General features: G+C 41.7%; 1 protein-coding gene across 3 annotated transcripts in view; it reads left to right on the plus strand.

Moving 5' to 3' along the window:
- cspg5b (chondroitin sulfate proteoglycan 5b) overlaps positions 1 to 15185 on the plus strand; it is a 43849-nt gene extending 28664 nt beyond the window's left edge. Inside the window, exons 4-6 of one of the 3 annotated variants that reach the window (XM_088928583.1) lie at positions 5538 to 5613; positions 10586 to 10642; positions 14569 to 15185. In XM_088928583.1, coding sequence (XP_088784709.1) covers positions 5538 to 5613; positions 10586 to 10642; positions 14569 to 14736 — 301 coding nt within the window. In that variant the 3' untranslated portion in view covers positions 14737 to 15185. The remainder of the gene's footprint in view (positions 1 to 5537; positions 5614 to 10585; positions 10643 to 14568) is intronic. The other 2 variants (XM_088928585.1, XM_088928586.1) reach the window with 2 other exon arrangements.
- The last annotated feature ends 1249 nt before the right edge of the window (positions 15186 to 16434 follow it).

The following is a 16434-nucleotide window of genomic DNA, read 5'->3' on the forward strand; positions in this document are numbered from 1 at the left end:
AGTTCATAGATGGGGATTATTAGGAGGCCACGATTGGTAAGGGCCAATGGGATATTTGGCCAGGATGCCGGGTTTCCACCCCTACTCTTTTTGAGAAACTGCCTGGGATTTTTAATGACCACAGAGAGTCAGGACCTTGGTTTTACGTCTCATCCAAAGGACGGCACCTTTTTAGAGTATAGTCCCCATCACTATACTGGGGCATTAGGACTCACATATATGGCAGGGTGAGCGCCCCCTGCTGGCCCCGCTAACACCTCTTCTAGCAGCAACCCTTTTCCCAGGAGGTCTCCCATCCAGGTACTGACCAGGCTCACCCCTTTTGAGCTTCAGTGGGTTAAAGATGAAGAGTAGATGAAGAAGAAAGAGTGAGAAGGCTGCAGAGAAAAGGCGAGATGTTGAGGGATGAGGGGAAAGTTGAAAAGAGAAAGTGAGGGGGGAGACAGCAAAGAGGTGAGTAAGGGAATAAATGAATGAATAAACACACATAGAGCAGGCATTTGTGGCATAACCAGAGTACAGACACAAACAAGTACACTGAGCAGGGAATGGAAAGAGGGACAATGAGATTGAGACAAGGAGAAATTACATGAGAACACAGATAATGAGAGAGAGTAGGCAGAGGGAGTTCATGCAATAATACAGTTGAGCTTATGAGTGGAAGTGGGAAACAGGTAGATAGAGAGAAGCAGCCAGAAAGGGGAAATTTACATTTGGGTTGAGGGCTGGCAATGGCATTATGTGTTCAGCAGTATGAGTGAGCTCAATAGCCAAAAGAAAGAAAACCAATCTCATGGTCAGTACAGAAGATAAATCAGAAAGTGAGAAAGGGAGAACGTGGATACGCCCCAGTGTGAGCCAGCCAGCCTGACAGTGAGTGAACACACTCAGTGCAGCTCGCAGTGTGGTGTGACGCCATTGCCTCAGCTGGAAAGTGGGACACAAAGTTGAGAGGGGAGGGGCGACCTACATACAGCTGTGCTGCCTAGAGGGGTTGAGAGGAATAAGGTCAGGATTTAAAGAGACAGTACAGAGGACAGAGAGGAAAAAGAGCACTGGATTGGAAGAAAGTGTAGTTCAGAGAGGAGGAAACAAAAGGACGTGCAGTGGCAGGTAATGAGGAAGCTATGCTGTGGGACAGACATAAACAGAGAGTGTGGGGGGTGAAACCAAAGGACACAGGCATGACAGTGAGTGTAAGGACAGTGCAGTCCTTTTGAGTGTGTTACCTCTGTAGCTGTTTTCATGCCCAGCAGAACCAGCCCAGAACTTTCAGAGCAAGATACCAGCACATAGGAGTCTGACACCTTGTTGCATCTCAGTATGGAACCGCTGTAATATTTTGCCTGCTTTTTGTGCAGCTGAAAAGATATTATGATTGAGGATTGGTACTAAAGAACATCTGTCTGTTAGGATATTCAGTCAGCTCCAACTGTGTTTGAGATTGAATGAATCATTTTCCTCCAATGCAGTCCCTTTTTTTTGTTTCAAGCTAAAATAAAGATAAAGATCATGTTTTGCCCATCCTTTCTGATCATGCAGAAAGGGAGAAATTTGGCTCTAGTGCACAAAGAGTTTGAAAATCCCCTCAATAAACAATTAGAAAGAGCTGCAAAAGAAGCTGTAGTAAACAATATTCATGGTCATAGTGGTGTCTAAAGTCACAGAGGTCCACAAAAGCATAGAGATGGATAGATACTTTATTAATCCCGTGAGGGAAATTGCAGTGCAACAGCAGCCAGGCACAATCAGCACAGCAAAGTACAACATAATAATACAGACTAAACAAACAATAAACAAAAATAAAACAGAATGTACAGTGCACTCAGAAGATGTATTGCACAGTAGATATATTGCACAGTCCACAAGCATATTGCACTGTGTAGATATATATTACACCATTTGAGCAGTACAAAATTCTCACCACTGAAATGGCCAACATGTCAGCAGTGTTAAAGCACCATGAGATCACAATGAGCCACAAGACTGCAACTCCAGTCATAGATAATAGTGGGGGGATTCAAGAAGTCAAAAACAGAAGCTAATGACAGAGATCACTGCTGATGCTTGCATTTTGACTGTTTTTCAAAATCGAAATGTCACACTTTCTGAAGCTGCTTACAATAAATGAAAAGAATAACGTTTTTCACTGAATTTTGCTGGTATAGATTTTTGAGTACATTCCCTATGCCCTCAGTTTTCTCTGTGTGGCCTTTTGAAATGAGCTGGCATTGCAGAGCATTACTGTCCCCTTCAGTCTATCTATTGGAGAAGAGTTGCGACATAATTTGTATGACGTGGTCCATCAGAGGCTTTGGAAGTGACTCGGTTATTATAAAGTAATAGCGAAGTGCTGTTTTAAAAACAGGCCATGTGATTATCGCCTTACCTGAAGTATGCCTCAGAGTCACCTCCATTCATTCCCCAGTTTGGCTGAGCTGAGCCCCTCCCTGTCTTTCATGTTTTATGGTACCACACTCACACTTACTGTCATTTGTTACTTGGAATAGTCTGAAAAACCTGTGGAATTGGAGGAAAGCTTTAGGTCAAAAGAAGTAAAAAAAATCAGTTTATTAGTTCAAAAGAAAAAACTGAGATTTTGGTCACGCACTCACTTAAAGGAAAAAAAACCTGTGAATAAAGCAGAAAACCTTACAAAAAACAGACAGATGAAGGAAATGCACTGAAAATCCAAAAATCTCAACCCTTTCATAGTATGCTCAGGCAAGCTTTACTTATCTCTAATTGTCAGTGAGGCGATGTGCAGTTAGTTGCAGCGTGTGTGTAAGAGTGTGTTTATGCCAAGGGATGACAGCACTTCATGGAGGATGTACATAGGGAATAGGAGACATTGATGCAGGAAAAAGCTCATGAATACATCACACGCCCACAGTTCCATCTGCTATGGAAAATTGCCTTCGCTATACTGTGAGTGCAGCAATAGAAATGGCAGGAAACATTACTAGATGCTATTGAAAAGAGTACCTACTGCAATTAAAACCATTCACACGAGCCCGCTCTCTGGCAACAGTGTAAGGGTGATGGGCTTTTGTTAATAAAGCATCACTGTGCTGCAAATTGAATTAAATTATGTGTGCTTTTCACAGTGTACGTTTCAGAACAGTTGCATTTCTGAGAATGTACAACATAGATCTGCAGCTTTTTTATTTCCACCAGGTGGTCCTACCCTACAGGGTCCATGACATGACAGTCTGCCTATCTATTGACGGTTATTTTGGTATTTAGTTTTAGGAGTTTAAATGAAAAGCTGTACAGCATCCTTTAAAGGTAGGGAGGATGAAGATCTTTTCAACCTGGTAGGAAAAGATACAGTAGCTGAGATGTTCTTTCCTCATTTATCAGAACTGTAGTAAAGAGGGCACTGCGTTTGTTCAGCTCTCCTGTTTATCATAAAAAACCCATCAGGATCAGCAGGATCCAGATATCCTGAAGGACAAATAAGTAAAGAACTCTTGCAGTATTTAGATGCTCATATCCTGAAATTTGAATTCCTGTCCTGTATCACTCCCTCAGGAGTGCTTTTTTCAGGACTGGAGTCCTGTAGAATTTTCCCTGGGGGATTTCTGAAGGACATTTCTAGGGATTTTGCAGGATTCTTGCTGGATTGTATTTTTTTCTCTGTGATGGAACCCTAGGCATACCTGAACTCACCTTCATCTTGCGGTGAAACTTGTGCTGTGGTCATTCATTCTATATATGTCTCCATTTCTCACGGATCATAAAAAATACATGGTGACAAATAGGATTTTTAATATTAAAAAGTTCTGGGAACACTATTTGAACGATACATTAGAATGGCCACTTCGAAATGCTATAGTGTACATAGTGTAAAGTGAATATAAAACCTTTTAAATCAATTACACTTTGCTACACTAAGAAGACGGTCTGCTGGGGCATGCTGTGTCAGCCCCACTGAGTCCAGTGCCAGATTCACTATGGGGATTACAGTGAGGCTAATTAACAAACAAACAGTCAGCACATATTAAAACAGTAGCATCAGTCATTATCTTCTTTACCTTTCACATTGATGGACTTTGAAATATTTTCACTGTATACCAGTAATCCTTCTGTCTGTCAATCCAGGGCTGCATTTAATTACTTTAAATAATAAAACAATGCACTTTTGTTAATGATTTAACCCGGTTAGTTCTTCTTTCCTGAATTCTATGACAAGTGGCTATTGTACATTTATTTCCTATTTTGATTTACAGATCCATCAAGACACGATGCACTTGAAGTGCAAAAAATACTCCTTTCCTGTTTTCTGTCCAATTCTCAGTTTTTTGGTTTTTCTTCCATGGCACAAGTTATTGATCCATTTTGCTAAAGTTCCTGGCGCCTTACGAAGCTGAATGTGAACCGAAATGAGCTCAGAGAGCTGTGTTTCACCCACTTGAACAGAGATAGAAGTGGTAGGGCAGAACAATACAAGTTACAGAGTTCATTTCTTTTTCTCACTCAACCGTGCAAGGCGATTCATACCAAGACCTGTTTTTCTGTTTCAAGTTCCAGCTGCCCGTTGCTAGCTAAGGATTATTTGTGGGGACAAAGATCACTGGTGCCATAATGTAGGTACACTGTAAGCTGAGTGTTTCATAGGAAGTGGAGAGAGAACAGCTTGTCTATCTATGCAGACCCAATACAACTATCATTGTCAACTATCACCTTGGGATAATAAGAATGATTACAAATGAAAGAAGGCCATTCTGACCCTTCTGATAGTTAGCAGCTAATTAATCTGATCTCATTCAGTCATTTCTTGAAATAAGCGAGGGATCTGGATAATATCTTTTTATAGCCTCGAGCTTCGATTTCAGCCAGTACAGAGCTCCACCCCACTAAATTGAGCACATAATATGACTGAATTTACCATATTTTTCTGAACACTTCGGTGCCCTACAGGCCAAATATAATCTTTCTGCATGATGCAAAAGGTTAAGCTGCCAGATACTGCTGTGTTTGTGGCTGCTCTGTTTTGTGCTTGGCGTTGTATTATTTGTGTAATGCCCCAGTGTCTGGGCAGTTGTTTTTAAAAAGGCAGGACTGTGTGAAACCTAGCACATGGTAAGTATAGTGATACCAGCTCGCTCCACAGCCTCCCCAATAGCTATAGAGCCTGATGTTGCATCCTAGTGAGCCGACTGTGTCCCTGGCAGTAAAAGTAAAGACCTGGATTTGCACTAACGCTTCTCTCTTGCTTTTCTCTTTTTCTTTTTATGTTTCCCCTCCCCCATGACCCCCACCCCCTTACAAATACACTGTTTTTCTCTCTTTTCCCACTAATCTTCTTTCTTTAATGGCTGTACATCTCTTTCTTAAAACTCTCTCCTTTTTCTTTTCCATCTTCCTTTCATTCTCTCACTTCACTCCTCCTACTTCCCTTCTTCTTCCCTTTCTTCTGTCCTTCATTCCTCCTTTTCCTGTTTAATACTTCCTCTTACCTTTTACTTTCTTTTTCACTTTTCTGTCTTTTTCCTCCCTCCCTCTCTCCTCCCTGACTCTGTCTCTCTCTGCAGTAAGTACCGCCCTCCCTCGGAGCAGCACAATGATAATTTTTCGCTGTCGACCATCGCTGAGGGCTCCCACCCAAATGTAAGGAAACTTTGCGACACCCCACCTAACCTCCCTCATGCCCGTGCTTTGGCTTACTATGATAACATTATCTGTCAGGTAACGTCCTTCTTGTCTCTCTCCCTTCTGCATGGGCCTGCGCGTCACCTCTGGGGTCCTCTCACTGGGACAGGCCAGCTGGCACCAGGAGCTGTGCTTCCCTCTTGTCAAAACAGAATGCCAGGCTAGACTGCAAAAGTGATAACCTGCTGTTAATGAGCTGTATAATGAGCAAGGCTAGCACAGCCTTAACCCATTCTTCAAACAGTGAGCCAGCTTAGGGTAACACTCTGCTACATCATCGTTAATACAGTACAGTAAATCTGAGTTATACAGCATGCCATTCTAGATAATGAAAGCGTCAATGTGTTATCCATGAATAGTGCTAAATTATCTTTGCACAACATTCATGCCAGTCCTAGCTGGACCATACTTTAAGCATAATGTAATCTCTTGCTCTACAATGGCTTTGTTTTTTCTCATGCTTTTTGAATAATATGTGCACAATGGCTCAGCTATCACTGTCAAAGATCTCCCATCCAGTCTAGGACAGCTGACAAACCCCTTTCAGTTAATTCTGCGCTAATGTAGCGCACACACAAACCCAAAGCTCTTTCTGAGTGCCTTCACACCAGTTCACAACCATGTATGATATTTTAGCTGTATGTTTTCACTTAATTATGAACACGCCTTATACTGTACTTGCATATTCATTACAATAGATGCTGAGATTAAGAAGATTATTTCAAGGCCCCAAGGCAAGACACTCCCCTCTGACTGAGGCAGTCTGCCAGCCCAAGGCCCACACCCTGCCTGACCCTAAATTTACAACAGCTGAGAGCCAGCATCAGACACAACTGTGCTGCTCTGCTGCACTGGACTCTGAAAACAGGCTCTGACCATATGATCTATCTTTTTTTGGAGATCAACAAATGAAAATAAAAGTCCATACTGGAATTGATTAAGCCTTACAACTGTATGTGTCTCCAAAGGCTGTACTCGATGCCATTTCCTGTAGCAAAAGAATGAAAAGTACTGTACAAGGCTGCCCCTGGATGCTAGTTCTCTGCAGCTCAGTCTCAGCTGGCACACATCCATACGTTGAGGATGGATCCATACGTTGCTTATTGATACAACAGTTTTGTCTGTATTGCAGACTTTGTTTACTATCTTTATTACACGGCTACTATCTTTAATACAGTAGTCCATGTTCCACAAGTACTGATAAGGCCATGTTCTTGTGCAGGAGCCCATACAAAAGCTGCTCTTGCAATAAATGACTTGGAAAGCCTTTGTACACTTCTCAACAAGTGGGAGACAATGCCATGTCTATAGTTCAGGCAGGTACCAACTCCACATACTATACTCTCCTTCATGGTCTTCCTGTACTAGCTTTCTAGACATGTAATTGCACTCACTGAGCCCAGTCATTAAAATGATAACCCATCAGGTGCCCCAAGATGGACGCCATGGGCTTAGGGTTAGAACTGGAAATCAAGTCAGAAAACAGACAACGAGAAAAATTGTTTTGGAAAAAACAGATGATCTCACCTGATCCACTGCTGGCCTGTCCTTTCCTGTGGCCCCACAACCCCTGTCACTTTTGCTCTTGTTCGTCACTGCATGCTCTGTCACTCGCCTTTGCCTCCCTGGAGGCCATATGAAGCCCAGCTGCTTGTATGTCATACAGCCACTGTCTGTCTGTTTCACATGTTTATCCTGGTTTACCGTAAGGAATTGCATTGAGTATGCATTGCATACCCACATTGGGTTGGCAGCTTTGTTTAGTTACAGTAAATGGACCTACAAAGTGTTTCTGTTTGGTTTGGGTAAGATATTCAGACTGTCAGGATAAACAGCTGAGATGCAACATACCCCCCTCCACAGGGCCATTGAGAGAGCAGACAGTTTAACTCTTTTCAGGTGGATAGAGACTGAACCTTCTAGACCTAACACTGTCTCATCACCCTCTGTAGTAGTCAGACCTTCAGGTCTGGTACCGTTCTTCCAAGACTGTCCAAGTCCGGCCCAGATGGATTAAGACTCCCATTGCACAGTAATGCCACCAGTCGTGATGACAAAGGGGAACAATAATTGAAGGATGTCTCCGCGGACATACTGTACAGTACTGTATGTCTGCCTCCCACCTCCTCTAAATGCCTCCATATGACCACCCCACCAGGAAAGGGAAAAGGATGCATAGGGAACATTCCCACAAACCCAAAGTCAGCATGTTTGGACACCTCGCCACGTGTGTTCACTTAGCAGATGCTGGTGTCATCTCTGAATCTGTTCGAAACAGCTGGATCTGTGCATATTTAAACAGCTCTGCAATATCTACTAACAACAGAACAGCTCAATAGTTTGTGTTTGTCTCCTTATTATTGACAATTCCTGTTAAAACTTCTTTGTCACAAAAATATATTTCGTACAAGAGCTTGTCGCTCTCAAGCCCTGAACCAGAAACATCTGTTGTGCAATATGAGCCTTATTTCCACCTCAGGACAAACTGCCACATCCATAGTGCAACTTTCAAACTGGGGGACAGTACACACTAACAACAGTTTCACATTCTGAATAACTCTCTCCATCTTCATATCTGTAGAGCAGGTGTTAATAACAAATGGGGATTTTGTGTTCTTCTCTGACATGACATGAAAGCAGGGAGAAAGTTCAAACCTTTTGCTAAGAGGTTGTTTCCTGTAGTTTTCTGCGAACGTTCATCTTGTGATGGTGTTCATTGTCTCTGAAGAACACAAATGAACACTTCAGCATAATTCTTCTGCTTTTTGTCCTTCCAGGTAGGCTGCAACTTAAGCCATCCTCCATTAAAGATCTTATTACTACAGTACTCCACAGGAAATATGAATATCATTAATTGCATTTTATTTTGGTCCTTATTTTTCAAATGCCATGTCACTTTTGCCAAATATTGGGTGTAGTTGTGAATGATTTGTAATAACATTGTCCACAATTCAGACCTCAAGTGGCAGAATGCATCTGTTTTTGTTCAGTACTGAGTCTTAATAGCTCAATCTGATTTATTATTTGTCAAATTGGTCACACCTGCTTTCACTCCTAGACCTTTAGTGTTTAGTGGGTGCTTAAGAAACCTTAAAATCTTTTTGAATCAAATCACTAAATATTTAGTGATTTGTAAATATTAGAACTTGTTTGGCTTAGGAACTATATCTCTCAGTAGCCACTCTGGTCAATATGTAGCTCTGGAAACATATTTGCATAATTATTATAACTATTTGCAAGAACAAAATTCCCTCAAGAGAATAATTATGAAAATAAATGAGTATACTGAGACATGCGTAATGATATTTAAATTTTGTGGGGAAAGTGATAAGACTAACAGGAAGGCTGAGCTGTAGTCACCACTGGAAGGTGTGCACAGTCAGGCAGGGGTCACACTGGACTACCAGACCTACTGTTAGTGTTAGGGAGCTCTGTGTAGCTCTCTATTTAACAGTCCCAGGTGAAGGAGGGAGGACAACAATATTGAGAATTTCTGTTGTCGAAATTTCATTTCACAGTAAAAAGCCAGCAAGCGCACAAAAAGCAGAGAAAAGCAGTTTCTTAGCAAAAAACTAAATTTACAAGAAATGGTCAGAAGACACAGAATTAAGAAATTCCATGGACGGAAAATGAGGAGGAGGTTATGGTGAAGAAATAAAGTCAACCACAGTCTCATTAGCCTGCTGCCACTCGCTGTTGAGGTTCCAGTACAAACACACACTTATGCTGGTATTGAAGAAAACATCTCTGGTTTGAAAGCAGAAAATACTATCACTCTGCCTCAACAGTAGAGCTCGGCCCGAAGAAGGGCTTGCCACACAATCCCATACAGAAGGTAGCCTACCGATAGTATAACGGACAGAACTGGGGAGGAGATCAGTTTGTATCTTTACTGGCTGATACAGTGCAGCCTTTGCTGATGCAGCACTCTGAGTGGATAATTACAGACTGTGAACAAACCACCACTGAATACATTTGGTGGTGGTAAAAAAAAAAAAATGCCCACCCTCGTTTGAGAAATATTATTACAGTTTTCTGTTTCACGTCAGATAGAGACTCATCTCTAGTTTAAGAGGGCTGGATACGCTATGGGTGCCATAGATGCTGAAAAGCACATCCAGCTTTTAATGAGCAGGTTAGAGGGGAGCCAAAGAATCAAATAACGGTATTAAAGGACTTCTTCCCCATGCCACAGATCCCATAGGGTATACAACTGTTTCAACATGTTCTACAATTTAGTAGAATTGGGGTTGACTTCTAACATGTAGATCATTTCTGTTGCACATGTCTCTGAGCCAGAATCATCCTGGAAGGTGCTCTTGTTGGCACTCCAAAATGATTTTGGAAGGTCAGCTTCAACCTGCTTTTTTGAATACATTACCCCCCAATGAAGTGTAGGTGACCCACATCTTAATTATTACTCCACATATGAAAGTGCGACATATGAAAATATATCTATGCACCACTGTGCATCAACCCAACCAGAATAAAGCCCTGAGGGCAGTGTTGGAGAAAATTATTTCTAAAAAGTAATCCATTACAGCTATGTATTACTTGTATAAAGGGATTACTTTTTAAATTAATAAAAAGTTAAAGGAAATAGCTTTGAAGAGGAAATTGCATACTACCGATATACAGACTGCACAAATCACTGTAATCAATCATTTTTAAAAATGAGTTTTCATAAATTTTGTGTTCATTTAAAAATGAATCTCTGATACAAGTAAATTGCAGCTGTAATGGATTCCTTATTAAAAGTAACTTTCCCTAACACTGCCAAAATGGCATCCTAAGTGTGCAGCAGGTTTCATGAGCTGGAAGATTGTTGGCTACAACCTTTCCTAGCACACCTCTCTCTTGGGTCTTGTGTCCCCGTCTCTCTGTGAGCAAGTGCTAATCTCTGAGGACTGTACCTCTCCCACACTCATAGAAAACCATGAGCAGATACACCTGGGAATGTAAGACCAAAGAGGAGCCAGACTACCAGGTAAGGAGCTACAGGAACAGTACCCTGCACAGGAGAACTGTTTGATCTCTGCCAAGAGATAATTCAAAATAGTCAGTTAATTTAACCTCTGCAGTCTAGTAAGCAAGTATTGCAGGATTGGGCATAGTACTGATGGTGCAGGAATATTTTAGGATATAGCTAAGTACTTGCAACACTTTAAAATAACTTCCTATAGCTATTCTGAATGGCACTATGCCACTGTTTAAACTTGTGTTGTCATAAGACATTAATTTAACATGCCTGGTGGTTCACGGTGGACTGGGTCAGTTGTTTATTCAAATAGCCCTCCATTTTGTATTTTAATTCTTTCAAAACACTTCTAGTACTAATCAAGCACTGGAGCACGCAGTTCCGAAGTTGACAACCTATGCCCGCATCCTCCACCACAGGGCCAGATGGGCAGTGCAATAGCAGACATCTTTTAAATAAGCAGATCTCAAGCAGCAGACAAAGAGACAAAAACCCTAGCTCTTCTTAAAGCTCTAACTAAAATCTTCTCCTCAGATGTATCCTCCCTATCAATATCCGAGCCGCAAAGATGCTTACTAATTCCAAATTCCTAATTCCAAAAAAACAAAGTCTCTCTCTCTCAAATCCCAAACCATACTCTTCAGTGTCCCAAGCTCCATGATCAGTTGTCTTGCTTCTGCCTTCCCTGTGGTTCAGTGCATATCTGAGCATCTCCTAGACACCAGATACAGATCGACAACCAGACACCTCCACATTTTAACTGTCACCCGTCAATTGTCTTCCTCCAATAGGCCAGGCGAGAGAGAACGTGATTTCAGGGAATGTGGTTCAGACACAATCCACCATCTTGTGTGCACCTACTGCCCTTTTACAAAGGATAGAAAAAGGAATTAACAGAATTATATTCAACACATTTGCATAAAAAAGCCAGTGAATTTTTTTGTCAAGAACTTGAACTACATTGTATTTTTGGAGGAGGGTGGGACTGGGTGCCATAGCAGGGACAGTGTGCATGTTTATTAGAAATGGGAGTGCATGTCTGCTTGTATGTTCTTACAGCAGGAGAGGGTAGATGTTTGCAGCTCACAGTCCTCCCCTGCTTCCAAGCAATACCATCCCTTAAAGGGCATAATTGAAGGAGAAACCATGTTGGCTAAAAGAAAAGAACTGTAAAGAACAAGTCGTCTTATTTTTGCAATTTTTGCTTTCGCCGATAGGAATTGACAGGGTTAAAATCGAAACCAACTGTCTGGCGCTGTGTCCACAGCAGTGGCTCCTGGAAGCATTAGCATGCTATTTTCTGCCACACATGATTCAATCCAAAAAACCCTTTGGCATGCCTCCCTTTAGCTGTGCTGTTGGAACTGACGCTTTGCCGCTGAGCTTCCATTAGAGTGCTGCTGACACAGCGTAGTGAAGAAAGCAAAGCCTCTACCATCTGCTGTGAGACGACTGGGCCATGCTGTTGCCCAGAAAAGAAATTTCCCCCTTCTCCCCGTCGCACAGCAAGGCAACATACATGCTGAAGAAGACTAGGCAGAAGGCGGAGGTGGACCTGGGGAAACAAATGAAAACAATTTAAACACCATGTTGCAAAGTCAGTATTATGTTGCTGTGAATATGCATAATTAAGTGAATGCTTTCAAGTAATCCGTGGTTTATGAACCAGATTTTTTCACAGCTACATTTTTTTTTCATTTACTTGGTTCAACTGTCGCAACCATTTAAAATTTCAGGTAAAACAGATCTAACTAACCCTACAGATTAACCACAGGCTCGGTGCAGGAGGAGACTAATATGTGTCTTTAACCAAAATCAGTCTGAATTAGTTGTACATACTGTAGCTTCTGCATATAATTTTTTCCTGAATTCAACATTGGTGTTACATCAAAAGTGGCACGTTTAGTATTCCGTTGGTTCTTTTTCAATCAACAGAAGACTCAGTAAAAAATGGGGTCGTACAAGAACACGTCCAACTTCCTTGGTTGAAAGAGGTACGGGCAACGTGGGAGGTGGTGGACTCATTATAAAATCTACTTTTTATATTCTGCTAGACAAAGAGAAATGGACTGACTGGGGAAATCTCAGGTTCCCCTTATTTAGGATCTGTCACCCATCTGCAAATCAGACTTCCAGGAAAATCTCTCGCAGATATTTACAAGATCTCTATAACAACACCATACAGTTGAAAAATATGGGGCTACAGCTAGTGTCTCACTCAAATAAGACATAAATAATAAGCTTACACTTCCTACATGGGTGTGATTGATTCTCATCCACAACCAATGGGTGATGCAGTAAATATTGTTAAAGATTCATTTAGCAGGTCAGTCATGGAGACCAACAGACCAGAGTAGCTAAACAGAAATTGACTATGGAGTGTGATTATCATACCATTTAATTTTTAAACTAATTTTCAGGAAAAGCAACCACAAAAAAACAACATTCAAAAACAAAACAACCTCACTAGTACCATACTGTACATGTCCTTTAAATATGAAACAAAGTTTAATTGCACCATTGTGAGTAAGTAAAAGTCCAAACTCTATACCAATTAACCAAAAATTAAGTCAATCACCCCTAGTGTAGCTATTTACAATAATTGGAGGCCATATAGCATCCTCTAGTGGCAAGTCTGCTGTAACTGCACTCCCTTCTTCGGTCGGCCTGCCGTTATACATAATACATATAATTCTGTATTATTCTGTATTGTCCCATATAGTGCCGTATAGAGTCCCTTACATATTCATTCATATTCTTCAGGCAGTTACAATATGTGATGCAGGATACAATGTAAGAAATGTAATGTAAGAAATACAACAAAAGAAGTGCAAATTTTATAATAATCCACCTCCTCTGTAAGGAACTCTGTAGGGCAGCAGGAACAGTCGGTCTTTGGGAGGGTTTGGTTTAGACAGCAGCATGAACACGTACTGTACAGGGAACAGACACTGCTCTGCTCCTCAGTGTCAGGGAGCTCTGCACTCCACTGTCATGAACAGTATAAATGCAGACCAATGCAGGAAAGGTCAATACACAATGAAGCCTTGCTCATTTAATTGCTACCAACATATTGACCTTGGACACAGCTGCTTGGTGAAGGATCTCTGTGAATAAACTTACATATTATAAATGGAGAAGTTAGAGAACAATGCGTATTTCCATTGTAGAGCACAGGCATAAATAACAGTGTGGTGTTCTAGAGGTTAAGGATACTGTGTGCTGTTCTTTTTCATTATCTAAAGCAGTTTGAGCAGAGTGGGTGTTTTTATTTCTGTGTGCTTATGGTATGGGAGCTTTTAAGGAAGATCTGTTGCTGATGAGATTATGCTGCAAAAGCCCTGGAGGTAAGTCAAAGGCAGTGTTTGCTGGAGATTGAGAGCAAAAAACAAAGTGAAATTCAAAGCATTTTGCTCCGGTGCACAACCTGCTCCTTGTTTTGTTTTTTTTTATTTCTGATGAAGATGAGTCTAAATTGCCTGAATTAAAAAAAAAATCACAGCCCAGAACCCTCGGGTCCTGGGTTCAATTCCTGGGGTGCTACCTACATGGAGTTTATACATTCTCCCCATGTTAGTGTGGGTTTCCTCTGGGTGCTCAAGTTTCCAGCCACAGAGACATTTTGGAAGGTTAATTGGCTTCTGGGAAAATGTCCCTGGTGTCAGGGTGTGTGTCTGTGTGTGCCCTGCAATGACTGTTGTCCCATCCAGGGTGTATCCTGTCTTGAGTCCGGGTGACCTGGTACTAGATAAAGCAGTTTGAAAATGGATAAAAACATTCCTGGTTGGCACCTTTACATTTTTACTGTAGCTTTGTCTACATCAGAAGCAGGTTTTGTCCTGGAACAGAAAGCTTTCAGGATTCCCCCCCGGCGTGTCTTTGCACCATTAGGGGTGGGGTGCTAGCACTGGCTAAATGAGGGTGTCATTTCGCAGGATGATCCGAACGCACAGAACAAGCTGGAGGACCCTGTGAAGGCCCTGCCCCCCAAGGAGGAAGAGCCTCTCAACATCCAGAACTCACTGACGCCCAAACACGAGAACAACAAAGCAAGTGGCGAGGACAACGCCGAGGTAAACTCGCTACAGAACAACATGATGTAATACCACACCCCACCACACGGCGGCGACACTGCTCTCTGCCCCCCCAGCCACCACCACCACCACATTGCACCAGAAACTCTTGACAACTGCCTCCCCCTCGCTCTGTCTCCTTCCTCCAGGTCTGCCCCATGCCCTACCCTGCCTTACTGAATAATGGCATGTGTTGGTGTATTTTATATAAAAAACAACAAAAAAAGGATTTATGGAAAAAAAGAAAGCAGAAAAAGCTACTGAGAGGTTTTGATGTTTGTTTGACTAATTCAGTGAGTATGTATAAATATATGGAAAAAATGCTTGGATTCATATATGAAAAAAACACAATGTGTCTTTGGTTTCATTTTCATGTGATTTCTAATCCTTTGATGTATTTTGGGGTTTTTTTTTGTACTTTTTTGGGAATACAGAAACAAAAAAGACAGTTGTTGAAATAAAACTTTTTAACATTAAAATGTGGTCCCTGTGTGTTCCTGCGATGCACTGCTCCCTCCCCCCTGTCATTCGCTTCTTCTTTTTCTCTTCTGCTGAAGCTCTGCATGGCTTAAACACACTCACGTGTTGAGACATTCCTTTCCCTTGCTCTTAAAAACACTCACTTTCTCTGAGCTCTCCATCTGAAACACACACTCACACATATAGTCTTTCCTGCTCCCTGTTCTTACACACTCTTAGTACCCCTGAGCTCGCCATCTGAAACCACACAGGCACACATATAGACATTCCAACTCTCTGCTCTGAAACACATTTACTGTCGCTGAGCTCTCCATATAAAACAAACACTCACACATTCCCACTTCCTGGAAGCAGCTTTGGGTGTGTTATTTTCATAATTCTACAACTCAGTTAACATATTCAAATCTATGTAGAGATTTCATTGTCATTTTTTTCCCATGTTTTATACAATCTTTAAAAACTTCCAAAACTCTACTGACATTAATAGAGTTACACATAAAAGTGTTCCAGAGCAGTACTGCACATCGTACATTTTTTGCTTTATAATAAAACGTAGATCTAGAGAACCAGCTCTGTAGGGAGAGAGACCCTGGGAGACTGATATTCCTCATTCCTTCAGAGCCCTGTTTCACAGGAGCACATACGGCACCTGGCAACTTCTAATAATAAACTCTGTAAGTGATTCACACGTATGGTTAACAAATGCTATGATAATGCTGATTTTGAAGGATACATTTGAGACTGCTACAGACCAGTCCCTTTTGATTATTGCTGAAGTAAAAACATGTAAAAGTATAAAGCATAGAGTGAGAATTCTGCAATGCAAATACATGTAGTAAGTATGGAAGAATACTATTTCAGGAAACACACATGTCCATGTCCTGTACAGAGCTGTAATGTGAATTCCCATCAACTCAGCAACTTGTAAATTGTAGCACCCTGGACAGCTCCCTCAGTGTAGCCTAGCCCAGGTCGCTGCCTGCACAGCTCTCTGGATACCCTCTCCATTTCTCACTCAGTCTCACCCCAGGGAAGACAGGCTTCATTGTGTAGAAGCTCTACCTCCACCAGCCCTCTTTGCAGAAGAACACTAAACCCCAGCTTTAGGACTTCAGGGATGGAAACCACAAGCTGCAGGTTACCCAGAGCAAAAGCTTCCACCTGATCCTTGTCACAGAACACCCGACCATGCTGAATAAGTGTAAACAGTATGTAGGTCCTTGTTTTGCCACATGTCACTATTTGAAT

Source organism: Atractosteus spatula, chromosome 12 (assembly GCF_055471065.1).
Source record: "Atractosteus spatula isolate fAtrSpa1 chromosome 12, fAtrSpa1.hap1, whole genome shotgun sequence".
In the NCBI taxonomy this organism is placed as follows: Eukaryota; Metazoa; Chordata; class Actinopteri; order Semionotiformes; family Lepisosteidae; genus Atractosteus; species Atractosteus spatula.